Source organism: Danio rerio, chromosome 15 (genome assembly GCF_049306965.1).
Source record: "Danio rerio strain Tuebingen ecotype United States chromosome 15, GRCz12tu, whole genome shotgun sequence".
Taxonomy (NCBI): Eukaryota; Metazoa; Chordata; class Actinopteri; order Cypriniformes; family Danionidae; genus Danio; species Danio rerio.
In genome coordinates this window covers 51,317,501-51,338,048 of record NC_133190.1, presented here as the reverse complement: position 1 = coordinate 51,338,048, position 20,548 = coordinate 51,317,501, and the positions used below count along the sequence as shown (strand labels likewise).

Genomic DNA, 20,548 nt, shown 5'->3' with positions numbered 1-20,548 from the left:
GTGTTTGTGAGTGTGTGTATATCTGTCTGTGTTGACATGCATCTGTGTGTGTGTGTCTATATACTTGTGTATTTTTATGTGTTTGTGCGTGTGTGTGTTTGTGTGTGTATCTGCTTGTATCAGTGTGCCTGCCTGTGTGCGTGTGTGAGTGTATGTATCTGCCCTTTGTATTTTTGTGTGTATATATATATTATGTGTGTGTGTGTGTGTGTGTATATGTGTGTGTGTTTGTGTACATATGTACTTATGTGAATTCTGTGGGTGTCTCTGTGTGTGTGTGTGCGTGTGTGGGTGTGTGTGTGTGTGTGTGTGTGTGTGTGTGATGTGCATTTATTATGTGTGTGTGTGTGTGTGTGTGTGTGTGTGTGGGTGTGTGGGTGTGTGTGCGTGTGTCAAATATGGACAAACTCTATCTAAATACACAGATGTAGGATAAACCAAAATGCAGTAAACAAATAAATAAACAGAAACAGAAATTTATTAAAATTAAAACAAACTAAGAAACACACAGAAAATAAAACCAAATACCCCCAAAAACAGGCAATAAATATTTCGGCAACCATTAAACAAACAAATATACAAACAAACATTCAGTAAACAAGAAAATAAAAATAAAGTCACAAATAAATTATAAATTAAAGCATTTTACTAGTTTGCTTGCTGTGAATAAAAGATCCGCCAGGTGGCGCTGTCACTCTGCAGATTCACCCTTTGAATCCCGCATGTGATCTGGACAGCATCTGCGCGTACACGAGTTCAGGAGAAGAGCTGCTAAATGACGAGAATGACCGAAAAACACTCAAATACACTGAACATGTGGACATCTCTGACATATAGGCTAGCGTTTAATTCAAAATTCTCAACGAGAACAAAAAGCGAACATTCTCAAAATAACAGAGTTATCGTACAATAAATAAATAAATACATTATATATATATGTCTTTTATCTTACTTTAGGAACTCTAAAAGGGGCTTTTGGGGAAGAGATTCAACTTTTAAATGGGAAAAAACCACGATGGTTGTGATTAAGTTTTTTTGTTTAACGATTAAAACACTGGTCGCCAGGGTTGCCAGGTCTGCAGTTTTCCTGCGACACTGGGCTACGTTTTTAACCAGTTGTGGCTAGTTGTTGTTTTTTTTTTACTCTGCGAGTTAAAGATTAAAGATGAATTAATTATTTTTATATGTTTATGTTAACACCAAACATATTTTATAAGTAAAATATAGCTATTTAATCTGCAGAAGAAAGTCTGTCTATTTTCAGTTGAATTAATATCGTGAATAAATATCTTCATTCATTCATTTTCCTCAGTTCCTTATTAATCAGGGGTCGCCACAGCAGAATGAACCACTAATTATTGCAACACTTGTTTTACTCAGCGGATGCCCTTCCTGCTGCAATCCAGTACTGGGAAACACCCATAAACACCCATTCACACTCATACACTATGGTCAGTGTAGTTGATCAGTTCCCCTATAGCGCATGTGTTTGGACTGTGGGGGAAACCGGAGCACCTGGAGGAAACCCACGCGAAGGCAGGGAGAACATGCAAACTCCAAACAGAAACACCAACTGACCCCAACTGATACCAACATCGCATCACAGCAAGAAGGTCACTGGTTCGAGCCCCGACTGGGTCATTGGGCATTTCTTTGTGGAGTTTGCATGTTCTCCCCATGTTGGCGTGGGTTTCCTCCAGGTGCTCCGGTTCCCCTACAGGACAAGACATGCGGTACAGGTGAAATGGGTAGGCTAAATTTTTGAGAGGGTGCTCGCTGCAGAGCCATCTGAGGAGAGGTGAGCTCCAGAGAGGGGGAGCATGAGCTGTCGCTCCTCCTCCTGTAAGCTGTTTTAATGCGTACACCAACCCCACCCCTAACCCTACCCCCAGTGACATCACTCGTAGAAGAAGTGCAAAAAAGGTGGAGCTCAAGCTTAAGCTCCCCCTCTCTGGAGCTCACCTCTCCTCAAATGGCTCTGCAGCGAGCACCACTTGAAATTTTTCGTAGTGTGTGTGAATGTTTCCCAGTGATTGGTTGAAGCTGGAAGGGTATCCGCTGCGTAAAATATATGCTGGAATAGTTGGTGGTTCATTCTGCTGTGGTGACCCCTGATTAATAAAGGGATCAAGCTGAAAAGAAAATGAATGAATATAATTATAATAGAATGTAAAATTATATTTATTTTAAATACTGTATACTCACAAAAACACGTATACATGTATATATGTATGTATATACACACACACACACACACACACACACATATATACATACACACACACACACACACATATATACATATACACACACACACACACACATATATATATATATATATATATATATATATATATATATATATATATATATATATATATATATATATATATATATATACAGTGAAAGACAATCAGATCTGACAGATATATGAATGTGTGTGTTTACGTGTGTTAACGTCTCTATTTTTAATGTAGATTATTTCAAAGCTGTTTAACTATAAAGAAATGAGAATAGTGTGTGTAGAACTGTCCTCGCCCTCTTGGATATGTGTGTGTGTGTGTGTGTGTGTGTTGTCTCTCTGTCGCCCCTGCTGTCGGATGTGAGCTGTTGAGTGTGTGTTTTCTCTCTCATGGAGGATTTTCAGGAACTAACAGGAAAGCAGGATCAGCGGTGAGCGTCGCGCGTGTTGAGCGGGGCCGCTGCGCGTCTTCTCCGGTGTGAGTCTCCGCGATGGCCGCTGTGGGTCCCGCGTCTCCGCCGCCGCCGCCACTCTGGATGCACCGGGATCTGAGTCGCGCGGCGGCCGAGGAGCTGCTGGCTCGAGCCGGGCGGGACGGGAGTTTCCTGGTGCGGGACAGCGAGAGCGTCAGCGGCGCGTACGCCCTATGCGTGCTGTAAGACAACGCTTTACTCCACTTTCACTGCTTATACTGCGCTTTTCTCAACTTTACTTGTATTTGTTGCTCTCGAGAGCGACGCGTTTTATCAGTGGCGGTGCGTCTGCGGTTAAAAAAGCGCACGCGCAGCACACATATTCACAAACTTTTATTTCATTGCTTTGTACAGTTTTGACCTGCTAAAAGTTGTTTGATCACTCTTTGTTGTGGTGTGCTCGGGGCTTTGCGCACGCCTCAGCACTTTCCATGGTCATTAGGCGTTTTGTGTACTGTAAATGTCCTGTTGAACGCTGGAGTTTAAAATCTAAACACTCGAGTTGTTGGCACGCGGGAGCAGCAGGTCACGTGACCAGCCTGACCTCCACCTCATCAGGCATAAAAATAACCGCATGCTCAACAGTGCTGTGGAAATGCACACACACACACACACACACACACACACTTTGAGGAATAATATGCATGTAAAATGCAGGCTTTATTCTGAAATGCTGCGTTTTTTAAAAAGTTTTTAGGGAAGAAGAGAAACTTTCTCTGATGTCATAGTGAATCATTGCAATCAATAACCGCTGCTCACATCAGACCACATGAAAAATGCAGTCTTCATTTACAGTAAACATCAGTGTTTCAGATCCGTGCTATAGTCAAATGGTGGAAATAATCTTGTAGTGATTCTACAGTTGCTATGGTAACGATACAACTACAGTAATTAATCTGTTGTGGTGATTTTTACAGTTGCTATGGTAACACAACAAGTACAGTAATTGATCGGTTGTGGTGATTCTATAGTTGCTATGGTAACACAAGAACTATAGTAACTGAGCTGTTGTGGTGATTCTACAGTTGCTATGGTAACACGAAAACTATAGTGATTGATCAGTTGTGGTGATTCTACAGTTGCTATGGTAACAAAACCACTACAGTAATTGGTCTGTTGTAGTGATTATACAGTTGCTATGGTAACACAACAACTATAGTAATTGATCTGTTGTAGTGATTCTACAGTTGCTATGGTAACAACAACTATAGTAACTGATAGGTTGTGGTGATTCTACAGATGCTATGGTAACACAAGAACTATAGTAACTGAGCTGTTGTGGTGATTCTACAGTTGCTATGGTAACACGAAAACTACAGTGATTGATCAGTTGTGGTGATTCTACAGTCGCTATGGTAATAAAACCACTACAGTAATTGGTCTGTTGTAGTGATTATACAGTTGCTATGGTAACACAACAACTTTAGTAACTGATCTGTTGTGGTGATTCTACAGTTGCTATGGTAAAACGACAATTGATATGTTGTGATGATTTTACGGTTGCTATGGTAACAACAACTTCAGTATTATAAACAACCCTTGACCCAACCCTTTAGTTTTCTATGGTTGTTGCTAGAAAAGATACAACTGCAGACAGAAGTTAATCAGAATTTATTTGTTTTTATGCTATTTATTAAATTACCCATTAAATTGTATTTCATTATGGTGTCAAGACTCTGGTTTGAGTCTCGGCTGGGTCAGTTGGCGTTTCTGTGTGGAGTTTGCATGTTCTCCCCGTGTTGGTGTGGGTTTCCTCCGGGTGCTCCGGTTTCCCCCACAGCCCAAACACATGCGCTATAGGGGAACTGATCAACTACACTGGCCATAGTGTATGGGTGTTTCCCAGTGATGGGTTGCAGCTGGAAGGGCATTCATTGTGTGGATAAGTTTGACCATTGTTTTTGTTTACATCCCTCAAAATGGTCTTCAGAAATGTTTGTTGAAAGTGTTTTTTGTAACTAGTTGTTTCAGAGAACATATATATTTTCATCTTATTAGCTTGTTTATTTAACAGGCACAGTGCACTTGATATCGTACAAATTTTGTGTGTAAATAAAAATCAGGCATCTGTAATTATAAAATGTTCAAGGGAAACGGAGCGTACTCGTAATGTTAAGAGGGAACTATTGTAAAATCTGCGGTTAGAACAGACACAGATACGACATTTTCTCTGTCTGCTTGTATACGACTGATGAACTTACGATGGGTGTACTTTACACACACCAAATACAGTTTCACCACGGACACGACGACACGAGCACGAGCACGAGCACGAAACAAACAGCGGCGTGTGTGTGTGTGTGTGTGTGTGTGTGAACAGCAGTGTTGGTGTTTCACATCTGCAGAGGTTTGGAAGTGTGTGTGTTTGTACAGTGATGAACAGGTCAGAACACGCTCACATTTCTAAGCCACAGAGCAGATCATCCACACACACACACACACACACACACACACACACACACACACACACACACACACACACACACACACACAAACGCATACATGATGGAGACCTCAAGCTGGTACATGCTCCTGTGTGGTGTGAGGGCGAGTGTGTATGGGTGTATGAGTGTTGTGGTGTTAGTGTGGTGTGTTTTCAGATGTGTGAGTGAGTGTATGTGTATGTGTGTGTGTGTGTGTGTGTGTCTACAGATGTCTCTGTATCTGTGTCATTTATTAGTGTGTTTCTGTCTGGCTCTGTTAGTGTGTGTGACTGTGTGAGGTTCTGCTTGTGTTTGTGTCTGACTGAGTGCGTGTTTTCCTTCATGTGTCTGGGCATGTGTGTGTTTGGGTCCGTGTTTCTGTGAATGTATGTGTGTGTTTATGTGTGTGTAAGTACATATGTGTCATGGTGTGTGTGCACGTGATTCTGTGTGTGTCTGCATGTTTCTGTGTGTGTGTGTGTATGTACATGTGTATCCTGTGTGTCTCTGCATGTGTGTCTGCATGTCTGTGTGTGTGTGTGTGTGTGTGTGTGCACGCGCTGGCATGACAGATGAACTATTTAAAGCAGTTGCTGAATCTCCTGCAGCTGTGAATAACTCTGAGTGTGTGTCTGAGTTTCCTCGTTTTCCAGAACACACAGAATCAAACAGCATTAGCAGATCTCACAGCTGCTCACACACACTCAGACGCTCCTACAGTCACATCAGGAGGACACAACACACTTTAAACACTAACAGAGTCCACATTCTCCATCATGTTGTGCTTTAGCTCCAGGTTGGACCCCTTTTGCCTTCAGATCTGTCTTAAACCGGTTAATGAACCGCTGATACAAGGCAGGATGATCCATGCTTTCATGCTGTCTGAGCCGAGCATCTGAATGTGTGAGCAGAAATGGAGACTCATCAGAGCAGCAACGTTTCTCCAATCTTCTATTGTCCAGTTTTGGTGAGTCTGTGTGAATTGTAGCCTCAGTTTCCTGTTCTTAGCTGACAGGAGCGGCACCCGGTGTGCTCTTCTGCTGCTGTAGCCCATCCGCCTCAAGGTTGGCCGTGTTGTGTGTTCAGAGATGCTCTTCTGCAGAGCTCGGTTGTAACGAGTGCTTATTTGAGTTACTGTTGCCTTTCTATCAGCTGGAACCAGTCTGGCCATTCTCCTCTGACCTCTGGCCTCATCAACAAGGCATTTGCGCCCACAGAACTGCCGCTCACTGGAGATTTCCTCTTTGTCGGAGCATTCTCTGTAAAGCCTAGAGATGGTTGTGCGTGAAAATCCCAGTAGATCAGCAGTTTCTGAAATACTCAGAGCAGCCCGTCTGGCAGCAACAACCATGCCACGTTCAAAGTCTCTTAAATCCCCTTTCTTCCCCATTCTGATGCTCACTCTGACCTGCAGCAGATCCTCTTGATCATGTCTACATGCCGACATGCAGTGAGCTGCTGCCATGTGATTGGCTGATTAGAAATCTGCGTTAACAAGCAGTTGGACAGGTGTACCTAATAAAGTGGCCGGTGAGTGTAGATGTTTCATATTTGACTCAGTCAAGTAAATACACAAAAAGATGAAAATCAGACTTCATTATTAGATAATAGTTGAAGCTGAATGTGTGATTCAAGAGGCAGAGGCTTTCAGAAATGCCAATAGTGCAGTCTTTTAGTTCTTATTTACAAGACTAAACATCCATAAATACACAAACAAACATCGTTATAGAGATATCGGGATTAATTTTGTGTTTTTATTTAGAACTCGTTCAGGAAATATTTAGAGTTTTGCAAAATGATTGGAGGTTTATGTTGGAGGCAGTTCTATAATAACAGGTACACACACACACACACACACACACACTGTCGATTAGTTCTCTCTCTGCAGTGATATTAAACTTACACTCTCTTTTTAAGCTGACATCTGAGTTCACGTGTGTGTGTGTGTGTGTGTGTGTGTGTGTGTGTGTGTGTGTGTGTTTTTAGCAGTTGTTTGTAAAAAGCTTGTGTTTCTCACCAGATTATATCTGCACTCAAACATTCACCCAGACATTTCCTGCATATTTTAGAGCTGATGGTGATTCTCTCTGAGATACTGTCAGAGTTTGCATCTACTCCTGCTCTGAGTGCTTTCGTTGAGCAATCATTCAGAGATGTGTTCACTATGGTGGATTGATTTGGATCATGTATATAGACTAAACCTAAACCAGCAGTGTTATGCAAGAGGTTCGTCAACATAACGGCAAAAAAAAAGTCATAATCTGTCGATTTGTGACATAAATAACATGATATTTAGCAAAATCAAGTACTCATTTAGCAGCCTGTACACATTATATAAGTGTAAATGAACAATATGTGTATTATATTGTTATATAGTATATAATAATTGTGGCGCAGTGGGTAGCACAATCACCTCACAGCACTCAGCTCTCTGGTTTGAGTCCCGGCTGGAACAGTTGGTGTTTCTGTGTGGAGTTTGCATGTTCTCCTCCGTGTTGGCGTGGGTTTCCTCCGGGTGCTCCGGTTTCCCCCACAGTCCAAACACATGCGCTATAGGGGAACTGATCAACTAAACTTGCCATAGTGTATGGGTGTGTGTGTGTAAATGGGTGTTTCCCAGTAATAGGGTTGCAGCTGGAAGGGCATCCGCTGTGTAAAACATATGCTGGATAAGTTGGCGGTTCATTCCACTGTGCCGACCCCTGATGATAAAATGATTAAACCGAAAATGAAATGTATGAATGAATAATATTTTTAGTCTAAGATTTAAATGCAAATAAACAGACATATTTTAGATGCATAAATAAAAATGTAAATTATATGAATAAAATAGTGAATATATGTCTGCATACACAATGTACATCACAGAAATCTCTATTTATATGGACTTAACCTATGAGTGCATCAAAATGTAACTTTTATATATTCAATACCGGTGAAAAGTCTGGAGTCAGTTTTTATTATAATTCATATTTTTATTTATTAATTTAAATACAGTTATTCTGTTCATCAAGGCGGCATTTATTAAATGCAAAAAAAGTTGAATTGTTAAATACTTATCATTCATTCATTTTCTGTTGAATGAACCGCCAATTTATCCAGCATACGTTTTACACAGTGGATGCCCTTCCAGCACTGGGAAACATGCAACATTGGGGAGAACATGCAAACTCCAAACAGAAACACTAAATGACCTAGCCGTGACTCAAACCAGCGACCTTCTTGCTGTGAGGCATTCGTGCTACCCACTGCGCCACCGTGACGCCCATTAAAATCGCTGGAATAAAGGATTTAATTGAATGATAAACTACTTTTGAACAGTTATTTCGTAGTGCAATAACATTTCACTGTTTTACAATGTGTGCTGTATTTTAGATTAAATAAATGCAGTTTTGCTGAGCAGCAGGAGCTGATTTTAGACATTTAACAATCATACTGACCCCAAACTCTTGACCAATTAAATGTTTATTAGTTCAGTTTTGCTGAATGTTTTCGGCATTTCAGCATGCCTGTGTGATTTTTCTTTTTTATTATTATTTTTATCTACCACGCTCTCTCCGCTCTGCTAATAATATCTCTGAATTCAAATCCTTACTTACGACTCACCTATTTTCTGAACGCTTCACTTCTGATCTGCCAAACGGGCCGCTTTATCTGATCCACCTGCACTCTGCTCATTTATCTCCTAGGTCTTGTTTGTGTAATTCCAGTTTGTTATATTTGACTTCCTGTATGTTTGTTTATCTTTTTTCGCATTCTTTGTAAAGTGTCCTTGAGCTCTGAAAGGTGCTATATTAATAATAATAATAATAATAATGATAATAATATTAATAATAATGATAATAATAATGATAATAATAATGATAATAATATTAATAATAATGATAATAATAATGATAATAGTAATAATAATAATAATAATAATATTAATAATGATATTAATAATAATGATATTAATGATGATTATAATAATAATAATGATAATATTAATAATAATGATATTAATAATATTAATAATAAAATTAATAATAATAATATTAATAATAATGATGATTATAATAATAATGATAATAATATGAATAATAATGATATGAATAATAATGATAATAATACAAATAATAATTTTAAAAATAAAACTTGTTATTATTATTATTAATATTTATATTATCATTATTATTATTATTATTATTATTAATAATATTATCATTATTATTATTATTAATATCATTATTATTAATATCATTATTATGAATAATATTATCATTAATAGTATTAATATCATTATTATTATTATTAATATTAATATTATTATTATTAATATCATTATTATTAATATTATTATTATTATTATTATTATTATTATTAATAATAATATTATTATCATTATTATTATTATTATTATTATTATTATTATTATTATTATTATTATTATGAATAATATTATCATTAATAGTATTAATATCATTATTATTATTATTAATATTAATATTATTATTAATATTATTAATATCATTATTATTAATATTATCATTATTATTATTAATAATAATAATATTATCATCATTATTATTATTATTAATATCATTATTATTAATAATATCATTAATAATATTATGATTATTATTATTTTTTAAAATTATAATTATTACTTAAATCAAGTTTTGTAAGTGATCAGTCGCTCTCGGTCATGTGTCTGTTCACTGTTTATGTGTTGTCAGCAGTAAATCTGCATTGTTTGCTGTTTGTGTGTAAAAGCACAGTCAGTTTTTACTGCGTCCCTCAATGCAGTGAAGTTTCCGAGATTGCAGACGTTCTGGCATCCAGCAGCGCTTTCCATCTTTTACATTTATAAGTCATAAAATCTGCCTGAGAGAAACATTGGAGACAGCACAGACTCACCAGCTGAACTGAGGAAAATATACTTATAACTATTCGCCTAATTATTCAGATATTTCCCAGCTGATGTTGAACAGATTCAGGAATTTCTCACAGTATTTCATCTAATATTTGTTCTTCTGGAGAAAGTCTGATTAGTTTTATTTCGGCTAGAATAAAAGCTGTTTTTAATTGTTTTAAAGCTCAACATTATCACCTCCCTTCAGCAATATTAGTGTTGGATTGCCTCCAGAACAAACCACTGTTATACAATGACTTGCCTAATTACCCTAACTTTACCCTGATTACCCTAGTGAAGCCTTTACATGTCACTGTAAGCTGAACACTAGTGTCTTGAAGAAGATCTAGTCTAATATGATGTGCTGTCATCATGGAGAAGAGGAACACATCAGTGATTAGAGAGGAGTTATTAACACTGTTATGATTAAGTAATAGTTTAATTTACTCAAATTATGAAAAAAATATTCAGATAGGCAAGTAATTTACACACTTAAATGTGTGTAAATAAAGCACACTTACCCTTAATATATCTCTATGGTAATTAAATATAATAAAAACTGATCGATACATTGGGGGAAATTGATCAGTTTATCAGCCAATGTTTCAGTATGCCTCAAATGTGAGTATGTAAATTGTTTCAGCACACCAAAAAGGTTTTAGTATAGTTTATATTCATGCAAGTGAGACAAGTGTGGTGCTAATCGACAAGAGAAGGCACCAATAACGGTCCATACACCATAACAATCAAGCAACACAACTGCTGGTACACACAGCTGATATCGATTATCACAATAATAGTCAGTAATCATGAAGTTTACTCATGAGCATCATTAATCCAAATACAACACAATTGCATAAAAGGCTTATAATGCGAGATAAAGATGAGGTTACATGAATGAAAGACAGATAATGAAACCCCACGCAATCATTGCCATCATTCTCCTCTTCAGAGACTGGGGAGCTTGTTGCAGTCACATTGGAAAACCAACCTGTGTGTCCGAGAATGCCGGGTGATGTGCACTTATCCCACGGCTGAGCTTCCAATGTCTCAGCAAGAAACCCTCAGCTTTATAGTCAAAATTTGGGTGCTGGCCAAAGGTCGTCCTATTAGGTGAAGTGTGAGTTGATCAGGCTGACCTTCTCTCTCAGCTACATGCACGTTATTTCTGATTGCAAAGCACAGATTTGAGGTGTGTAGTGTCAGCGGGATTATCTAGAGTCAATATTCTACCTTACAGTCAAGAGACTCTTCTCTGGTTATTTAATTATGCTTGAGGGTCAATATTTTACCTCCTGAAATTTGGAGGAGGGTGTGAAGTTAACCTTAAAGGGTCACGAAACACCAGAACACATGTGTTGAGCTGTTGACAGTGGTATATGTGTCCCACACTGTAAGAATTGAAATATTACAAATATTCTGATATCTTTGACAATTCAAAACATGAGCTGAAAACAGAGACTGGTGACTTCACAACCCACCAGGGAGGAATGCGGGAAAAACCAGTTCCTGCTGCATTTGCATCTGACTATGCTGAGACTCAGCTTCATCCCCCAACTCACGCATATGGTCATTTCAATGTTTCAATGTTTTAGACTAACCAAACTGACTTTAACTATCATGTTTGATATCATTTGAAATGTCTCAGTGCGATTGGTACAATGGTCTCATTCTCTCAGAAATAGACATAATCAGAACAATAAATATATAACTTCAGGCATCTTTTGAACCACTGTGAGGGGTGTGACACTAAGTGTGAATGCCTTTTGTTCACACCCCCTTCCTTGAGGGAATTCTTGGATTATTTAAGGTAAGGTCTAAGAAAAACTCAGCGCGATTCTGCCTACCCAGATCAGCCCATAACATGGAGCTTAGGCTCCACGTTATGTAAAATTTACACGTTATGTAAAAAGTCAGGAATGCATCTTTTAATCTTGGATTTATCTTTGATAATTGGATGTTTTGTATTGATCGTTTATGAATTGACTGATTGAATTGGCATAATACCTTTACCTGACTAATAAATTATGTTTTGAATGATTCAAACAGAGTTCGTGTTATTATCTTTAGTAGATTGTGGTAATTTCATAGCACCACAAGCCACTGTACAGGTTAGTAACGGACTAAAACATGTTAGACGGAGCAGCGTGGCACTGCTATAAACACTATTAGGACACCTATATTTCACTAGAATGTGTAAATTGGTTGTTTTTGCGTTATTTCAAGCAAATTCGTACTTCCGGTTTGAAACTAATTTTTGAAGCTGCGTCACGGTCATGAGATAATAGCGTGTATTCCAGCGTGCAGACTGGACGTCTGTGCCAGAGTGTGTCTTATTACGTCTTACAGTGTGCTGCATTAATGCATGAGTAAAGCTTGATTCAAACCAATCAGCGCGCTCTATTGTGCAACTTCATTAATATTCATTACTGTCACAGTGTTCAGACGACAGAGACGCCACGTTGTGTTGGCAAAACAAGCGTGAAGTGTTGCTTTTATAGTTTGCTGCAGTGAAGTTTTGTTTTCATTTTCTCTCTGTGAGAGCTCAGCTGGAGTCACGTGTGGATTAACAGTGTACGCGACGCTCGACAACAATAACTTACGTGTCTAAGGAGGATTATTGTTTACCTGAGAGCTGTTCTCATGATTCCGGATTTGCTGCTCGTCTCCTCTTAATAAAGACGCGGCTCTAGTTGCTGGTGATTGTCCTGTCTCTACAGATTTGGTAAGTGAGCGAGCAGTGCTCTTTGTTTATTCAGTTTGTTCGTATCGAACTAAGTTAACTATAGCGCAGAGTGTAAACATGTTAGCACCACAACCAAACTTTAACCTCGTGTAGGGTTTTCACCGCATTTTGTGACCGGAATAACACACGCGGCTTTCTGACACTACCTGCCGTGTGCATCTAAGTTTCCGGGAAATGCTGAGGTTGTTTTCTCTTATTCGCCAAGCGGTATCAAACATTGCATGAAAAATACACGCTTAGAGCAGCTCCTCGAATCAAATATCTCGTTTGTCACGAGGGACATGAATGAATTCCCTGAATGAAAGAGCCAAACTGCAGTTAAAGTCCAGCATTTAATCATTTGCCAAATAATTCGACTACAGATATCCATGTAAACACAGTCACCTTCTCCCCTGTGTGTGTGTGTGTGTGTGTGTGTTTTGACTCTGATACTCAGCGATATAGACACTCCCACATCACAATAGACACAAATAGACACTCCCACATCATCCCTTTTTAGTTCCTCTGACACAGGGCCGGAGTGGGACTCCTTTTCAGCCCTGGAGTTTCAAGCCTTAGACCGGCCCACCTCAGTTCACGACTGTCTGTATTAAAATAAGGTCATTTCCAATTCAGTTTCTAATAACACTACCGCGTCTTTTACAAGAAAACAGCTGCTTTAGAACTTCAAATGTTCAAAAACCCTAACAGTATTATATGTCTTAACAATAAAAATGAAAAAATTATATCTATACATATCCAGGTGAGAATCGAACAAGGGTCGGCGGTGCAGTAACACAGCGCGCTGACCACTGGACCACAATGGCACTGTTGTGTGGGGAACAAAAAATATATATTGCACTGTGACTGACCTGAATCTCTTTCTACCCCTTTAAGATCTCTGATCAAGTTATATCAGACTTATTAATGTAGTGAACCATCTGATTTTCATTGAGCAGGTGTATTATTCATTAATATGAATTTTTCAAAATCTTATATATTGACTGAAAGGTGCTGCTGTTTGGGGTCGAATGATGATTTACTATTACATCATGATTACCCTGCGGGCTGCATTTTGCTCACAGGGCTGCGAGAAAATAAATAAAAATAGCGGAGCTGCGGCAAAATAATGAATAAAAAGAGTGAGGCTGTGGTCAAATACATGAATAAATGAAAAGAGTGTGACTGCTGAGAGTGCAAGCAGCAAGGGACACCGGCCCTCGCGGCCTAAAAACGGACCGGCCCACCGGGAATTCTCCCGGTCCTCCCGATTAGCCAATCCGGGCCTGCTCTGACACTCCCCCCTAAACAGAGCTGGACACGCCCACTTTTCTGACTTTTTCCAAAGTAGAGGTGTGAAAACACCCTGCTGAAACGAGGGGCTTTCATTACCCTTTTAGGTCTTGAGACCCTACTCTGTTTATTTGGTTGTTCGTTGAGCAAAACAGGAGAAAAACAAAAAATAACCCATTTGTTACAGCTTACAGCGAGCATTAATTGAGAAGGTTTTCTCAGTGTTGTTGACAAACGGTTGAGTAACCACAGCCATATCACCCTGCAGCCCAAGAGCGCTCCCTCACTGAAGCTGAGCAGGGCTGAGGCTGGTCAGTGTCTGGATGGGAGAGCACATGGGAACACTAGGCTGCTGTAGACAGTGGTGTTAGTGAGGCCAGCAGGGGGCGCTCAACCTGTGATCTGTGTGCGTCCTAATGCCCCAGTTTAGTGAAGCGGACTCTATGCTCTCAGTGAGCGCCGTCTTTCAGATGAGATGTTAATCGAGCTCCTGACTCTCTGTGCTCATTAATAACCCCATTGCACTTCTGGTAAAGAGTAGTGGTGTAACCCCAGTGTCCTGACCAAACTCCCTCCATCAGCCCTTACCCATCATGTCCTCCCAATCATCCCCATCTACTAAATTAGCTCTATCACTGTCTCTGCACTCCACCTTTAGCTGGTGGTCAGCGCACTGGTGCCAAGTGGATGCTAAACACTGGTGGTGGTAAAAGCATGGGTTTCTGAGAACTTCTTATTTCTAAATGAGGAGAAAACAGAAATGATTTTATTTGGGCCCAATGTTTTGTCTGACTGTAAACGCCCCAGGCTGGGTAACTTGGAGGAGTTCAGATCACCCCAGGTACGTAACCTGGGCATAACATTAGACCAGAACTTAAAGTTTGATAAACACATCTCAAAAGTGGTGGGAAATATTTTCTACCAACTCTGCCTTCTTTCAAAAATTAAAATCCTCTCTTCCTTTACACTCTCTAGAAACCACCATACATGCGCTTATAACCTCCTGGTTGGACTATTGCAGCTCTCTCTATTTTGGGCTGCCTAAAGGCTGATTTATACTTCTGCGTCAAACGCCGGCGTATGCTACAGCGCTGACGCATAGCCCTTCGCTGATGTGCACCTCTCAAAAAATGTAACTACACGTCGCAACGACGCGTAGCGCAAGCTCTGTGATTGGTCGGCTTGGTAGCGCTGACGAGTCTGGGCGGGACCGAGAGCCGCGCGAATGATTGTTTACAAGTGTGGAGTCCTGTGAAGGAGCTCCGGATGGAAAGTTTTGTTCTGTGTTTACCTCATAGTTAAAGTTGCTGCATGTCCGCCGGTTCCTGCCTCAAAATGAGCGAGTTTGAGTCACTTGTACATCCCGGAAGTGTTCAGGAAAAGCAAAACAGCAGCGAAGAAACTCGACACAGAGGAACATTTACACCTCACTGCCAACTAGCGTTTCAGAAGTGTTAATGCAGACCAACAGAGACAGCAGCAGAAGTATAAATGCACAGCTGCACGCGTTTCATGCGCCGTGGGTCACGCCGGTCACTTGACGCAGAAGTATAAACCAGGCTTAAGTCTCAGATTGCTCGCCTACAGTTCGTGCAAAATGCAGCAGCTAGATTTTTAACTAAAAGCCCGAAATATGCACACATCACTCCTATTTTGAGGTCTCTACATTGGCTCCCGGTGACACAAAGAATCAAATTTTATCTAAAAATATTTTATTATTATTATTATTATTTTTTTTAATTTAGATTTTTGCTCTTTTATTGATAATTTTTCTATGTTCCTTCCTATTATGTGCCTATTGCTGTTTTTACTGTTTTATGCTCATATCATGTGTTTATTTTCTCTCTGTAAAGCACTTTGTGCAGCCCTGTGGCAGTTGGAAACGTGCTATATAAATAAATAGAACTTAAACTTGAACTTGTGGTGTGGAGAGACCCCCCTCATGATTGTGAAGTGCACTTGGTGTATGGGCACACACAATACATGCGCTAAATAAATACACACATCACATTACATCATTAGCATTGATCAAACATTTATTCAGAGGTCTTTGGTGTTTAATGATGTTCTCCAAATGTTAGAATGAATAGCTAGTTATATGAATAATGTAATTTATTACAAATTGTTCATGCAATGAGGCGGCACGGTGGCTCAGTGGTGTCACCTGGTGGCCTCACAGCACTCAGGTCTCTGGTTTGAGTCTCGGCTGGGTCAGTTGGTGTTTCTGTGTGGAGTTTGCATGTTCTCCTCGTGTTGGTGTGGGTTCCCTCCAGGTGATCTGGTTTCCCCCACAGTCCAAACACATGCGCTATAGGGGAACTGATCAACTACACTGGCCCTTGTGTATGAGTGTGAATGAGTCTGACAACCGCTTGTACTACAGAAGAAGAAGGCAGAAAGATGAACACGCTTGTTGTTATGGATAGTTTAAGCAGCAGCTCCAGCTCTAGCGATGAAGACATGATTATTGTTCAGCAGTGCAATGAGCAGCTCCATGTTTACATGGCCTCTGGGCTTCTTCTTCAATGTGCGCTTGCATTGACAGTGTTGTGTTTGAGCTCCTCCGTGTAACTGTAACTTCAGCAGCTCCGTGCACAGTGCGGTGCGCCAAAACAAAAAAACAAGCATAAGGGTTTTCTTTAAAAACGACGCTTTTACGCATGCCATTTTGCACGTTGGTGTGCACGATCACATTGACGCCCTTTATTCAGTCACGAGGTGTTAAATGTCGACAGAAAACACGAGCAAAAAATGTGTCTGTGTGCACGAGCCTTAAAGCTGAAAAGAAAATGAATGAATGAATGTTCATGCAACGTCCAGAGAACGTTTGAATAACGTAATGTTGAAAAATAACAGCGTGCACTGAGGCAGTTTGCTGCTGAGTGTGATGCTGCTGGGATGAGAATCAGCACCTCTAAGTCCGAGGCCATGGTGCTCCACCGGAAAAAGGTGTGTTGCCATCTCCAGGTTGGAGGAGAGTCCTTACCCCAGGTGGAGGAGTTCAGGTATTTTGGGGTTTTGTTCACGAGTGAGGGAAGGATGGAGCGTTAGATTGAAAGGCGTATTGGTGCAGCAGTAATGTGGTCCATGTATTGGTCCATTGTGGTGAAGAAGGAGCTGAGCTGAAAGGCAAAGCTCTCGATTTACCGGTCAATCTACATTCCTACGCTGGAAGGACTATGGGCCTACTCACACTATGCCATCCATACCGTGCCCAGGCCCGTTTCCCGGATCGTTTGAGAAGTGTGAGTGCGCTGAATCGGGCTCAAGCACGGTTCTCTTGGCCGGCCCTGGCCCGGTTGGAAAAGGTGTGCCTGAGCGCGGTTCACTTGGGCTTTGGCGCGGTATGTTTGTAGTGTGAGTGCAAAACATGCCAAAGCCCGAAACTGAAAGCGAGACGTGACTTTAAGGGGTTGTTTCATATGGATTTAATAATCATTCTTACTGTTCAGTGAACGCTAACTGCCGTAGTTTATTAAAGACGCAAACCCCTCACTGCACGATAGCTGCACCTTCGGCACACCTCCTCATTCCTGCAGCACGAGAGCTTTATGATTGTGTATGAGCGCCAAAAGTGGCGGATCTGTTCGGTGAAATATCTGACTGTGTGTCCCCGCATCCCTAAGGACAGTTTGGCGAAATATTTGACTGCATGTCACTGCATAACAAACCACTGACACGATATAACTAGAGAAATCTCCACTGTGCTACTGAGTGAGAGCGTATGGCAATCCGTTTTAGCATTTAAACCTTGTTCTGACTATCCATAAATATATTTAGAGATACCTCTAATTATAATTCGACTAGTCAGATTGGAGATATCTGCAAATATATTATGACTGACTAGTCATATTCCTCCATTGACTTCCATTGAAAAATATTTGCAGATATCTCTAACTGAGTTTTGACTCGTCAAAAATTTTATTCAAGATATCTACAACTGTAATTCGACTATTAGTTAATTAATTAGAGATATCTTCAAATATATTTGTAAATATCTCTAAATATGACGAATTAAAGATATCTCCAAATGTATGACTAGTAAAAACTCAGAGATATCTCTAATTACAATTGTTACTAGTCAAAATTCATTTAGAGATATCTGCAAATATTTTTCAATGGAAGTCAATAGAGGAATATGACTAGTCATAATATATTTGCAGATATCTCCAATCTGATTTCGTACTAGTACAATTGTAATTGCAGATATCTCTAATTGTTATTCTGACTAGTCGAATTATAATTATGACTAGTCAAAATATAATTAGAGATATCTCTAAATATATTTATGGAGTCAGAACAAAGATGTAAATGCTAAAAAGGCTTGCCATAGAGAGCGCTTCTGACTAAAAAGAGCAGCAGCGATGACGTAAGCGTGCCGAGGCCCGGTATGGTGTGAGCGCGGGCCGTCGGGGGAGATAGGAGGGGGGACAAGCATGCTTTGGCTCGGTTCGAGGCAACTGTACCTAGTGTGAGTACGGCCTAAGTCTCTCGGCTGACCTGGGAACGCCTCGGGATCCCCCCTGAGGAGCTGGAGGAAGTGTCTGGGGAGAGGGAAGTCTGGGGTTCTCTCCTGAGACTGCTGCCCCCGCGACCCGACCCTGGAAAAGCGGCAGAAAATGAATGAATGAAAAATAACACTTAAAAGAACAAACCGAGAAAAAGCTAAATATTCTTAGAGTTGATTTACATTAGAGTTCGTCTTTATTAAAATCTGAATGAATGAGAATTAAAGACTTATAGGAGCATTTTTATGCCAGTGATTTGGATTCAGAGAGTGAGCAGGGTTGATGCGGTTGAAAACGTTGTAATTATTTCATCATATTTTGTATGTAAAATGTCAGTACTTATTTTTCTGTCTGAGTGTGACCTGTGAACTGATTTTACTCAGAGCGTGTGTGTGTGTGTGTGTGTGTGTGTGTGTGTGTGTGTGTGTGTGTGTGTGTGTGTGTGTGTGTGTGTGTGTGTGTGTGTGTGTGTGTGTGTGTGTGTGTGTGTGTGTGTGTGTGTGTGTGTGTGTGTGTGTGTGTGTGTGTGTGTTAGTAAGAGATCTTAAACTCAAACTGAAATTATCCAGGGAGGAGTCGACAGGCTTTTTCTGTCTGTGGTCTTTCACACACACACACACACACACACACACACACACACACACACACACACACACACACACACACTCTTGTGTCTGGTGTTTCCTTGTTCTTTTTTTTGTGTGTTTCTGTGCTGAAATGTGAGACACTTCTGGACTTGTGACACAGCTCATTTTTAACACACACACACACACACACACACACACACACACACACACACACACACACACACACACACACACACATACACTGTTTTCTGCAGGGTTTGCAGAAAATCCTGATAAAAATGTTCCTAATACTCTAAGTGATGCGCATGCTGCTGATCTGGGCCTGTTCCATGAAGCCGGATTAGCTGGTTATCCAGTTAAGTTTCAGTTTAGTTTGCACCAAACCTGGATTTTACTGTAGGCACCACGAAGGCAGCTTCGCTGTAATTGCTCTTTGTTGCCATGGAAACTTACGCTACATGCTAACATCCTGTAGCCCAGGTTTATGTTCTGGTTATGTTCATGTTATGATTTCAATACTTAATATTGTGGCCTAGTCCTAGTCTTGTTTCGTTAGGTTCGGTTTATGATTCAATACTTTATGTTCTGGTTATATTCAGGTTATGTTCTAGTATTGATCAGGTTATGTTTTGGTTATGCTTTGATTATGATCAAGTTATCTTCAGCTTATGTTTTGGCTATGTTCTAGTTATGATCAGCTTATGTTCTCCATATGTTTTAGTTATGATCAGGTTATGTTCAGCTTAAGTTCAGGTTATGATCTGGTTATGTTTTGGTTTTGTTCTATATGTGTTCAGGCTATGTTCTAGTTATGATCAGGTTATGTGATCAGGTTATGTTCTAGATATGATCAGGTTATGTTCTGGTTATGTTTTGGTCATGTTCTTGTTATGATTAGGTTATGTTCTAGTTATGTTCTAGTTATGATAAGGTTATGTTTTGAATATGTTTTCAATTTTGATCAAGTTATATTCAGCTTGTGTTTTGGTTATAATTTTAATACTTTTGTCTAGTTATGTTCTGTTTATGTTTTGGTTATGTTCTAGTTATGTTCTGGTTATGTTCTGGTTATGTTTTGGTTATGTTCTAATTATATTCTGGTTATGTTCTGGTTATGTTCTAGTTATGTTCTGGTTATGTTTTGGTTTTGTTTTAGTTATGATCAGCTTATGATTTGCATATGTTTTGGTTATGATCAAGTTATGTTCAGCTTATGTTTTGGTTATAATTTTAATACTTTTGTCTAGTTATGTTCTGGTTATGTTCTGGTTATGTTCTAATTATATTCTGGTTATGTTTTGGTTATGTTCTAGTTATGTTCTGGTTATGTTTTGGTTATGTTTTAGTTATGATCAGCTTATGATTTGCATATGTTTTGGTTATGATCAAGTTATGTTCAGCTT

The 20,548-nt window shown here is 39.6% G+C and overlaps 1 protein-coding gene across 2 annotated transcripts in view; it reads left to right on the top strand.

The window, feature by feature from the left end:
* Nucleotides 1–2,583: 2,583 nt before the first annotated feature.
* The window catches only part of inppl1a (inositol polyphosphate phosphatase-like 1a), a 53,938-nt gene continuing 35,973 nt past the window's right edge, over nt 2,584–20,548 (top strand). The window contains exon 1 of one of the 2 annotated variants that reach the window (XM_073922753.1): nt 2,584–2,897. In XM_073922753.1, coding sequence (XP_073778854.1) covers nt 2,734–2,897 — 164 coding nt within the window. In that variant the 5' untranslated portion in view covers nt 2,584–2,733. 2 annotated transcript variants of the gene reach the window in all.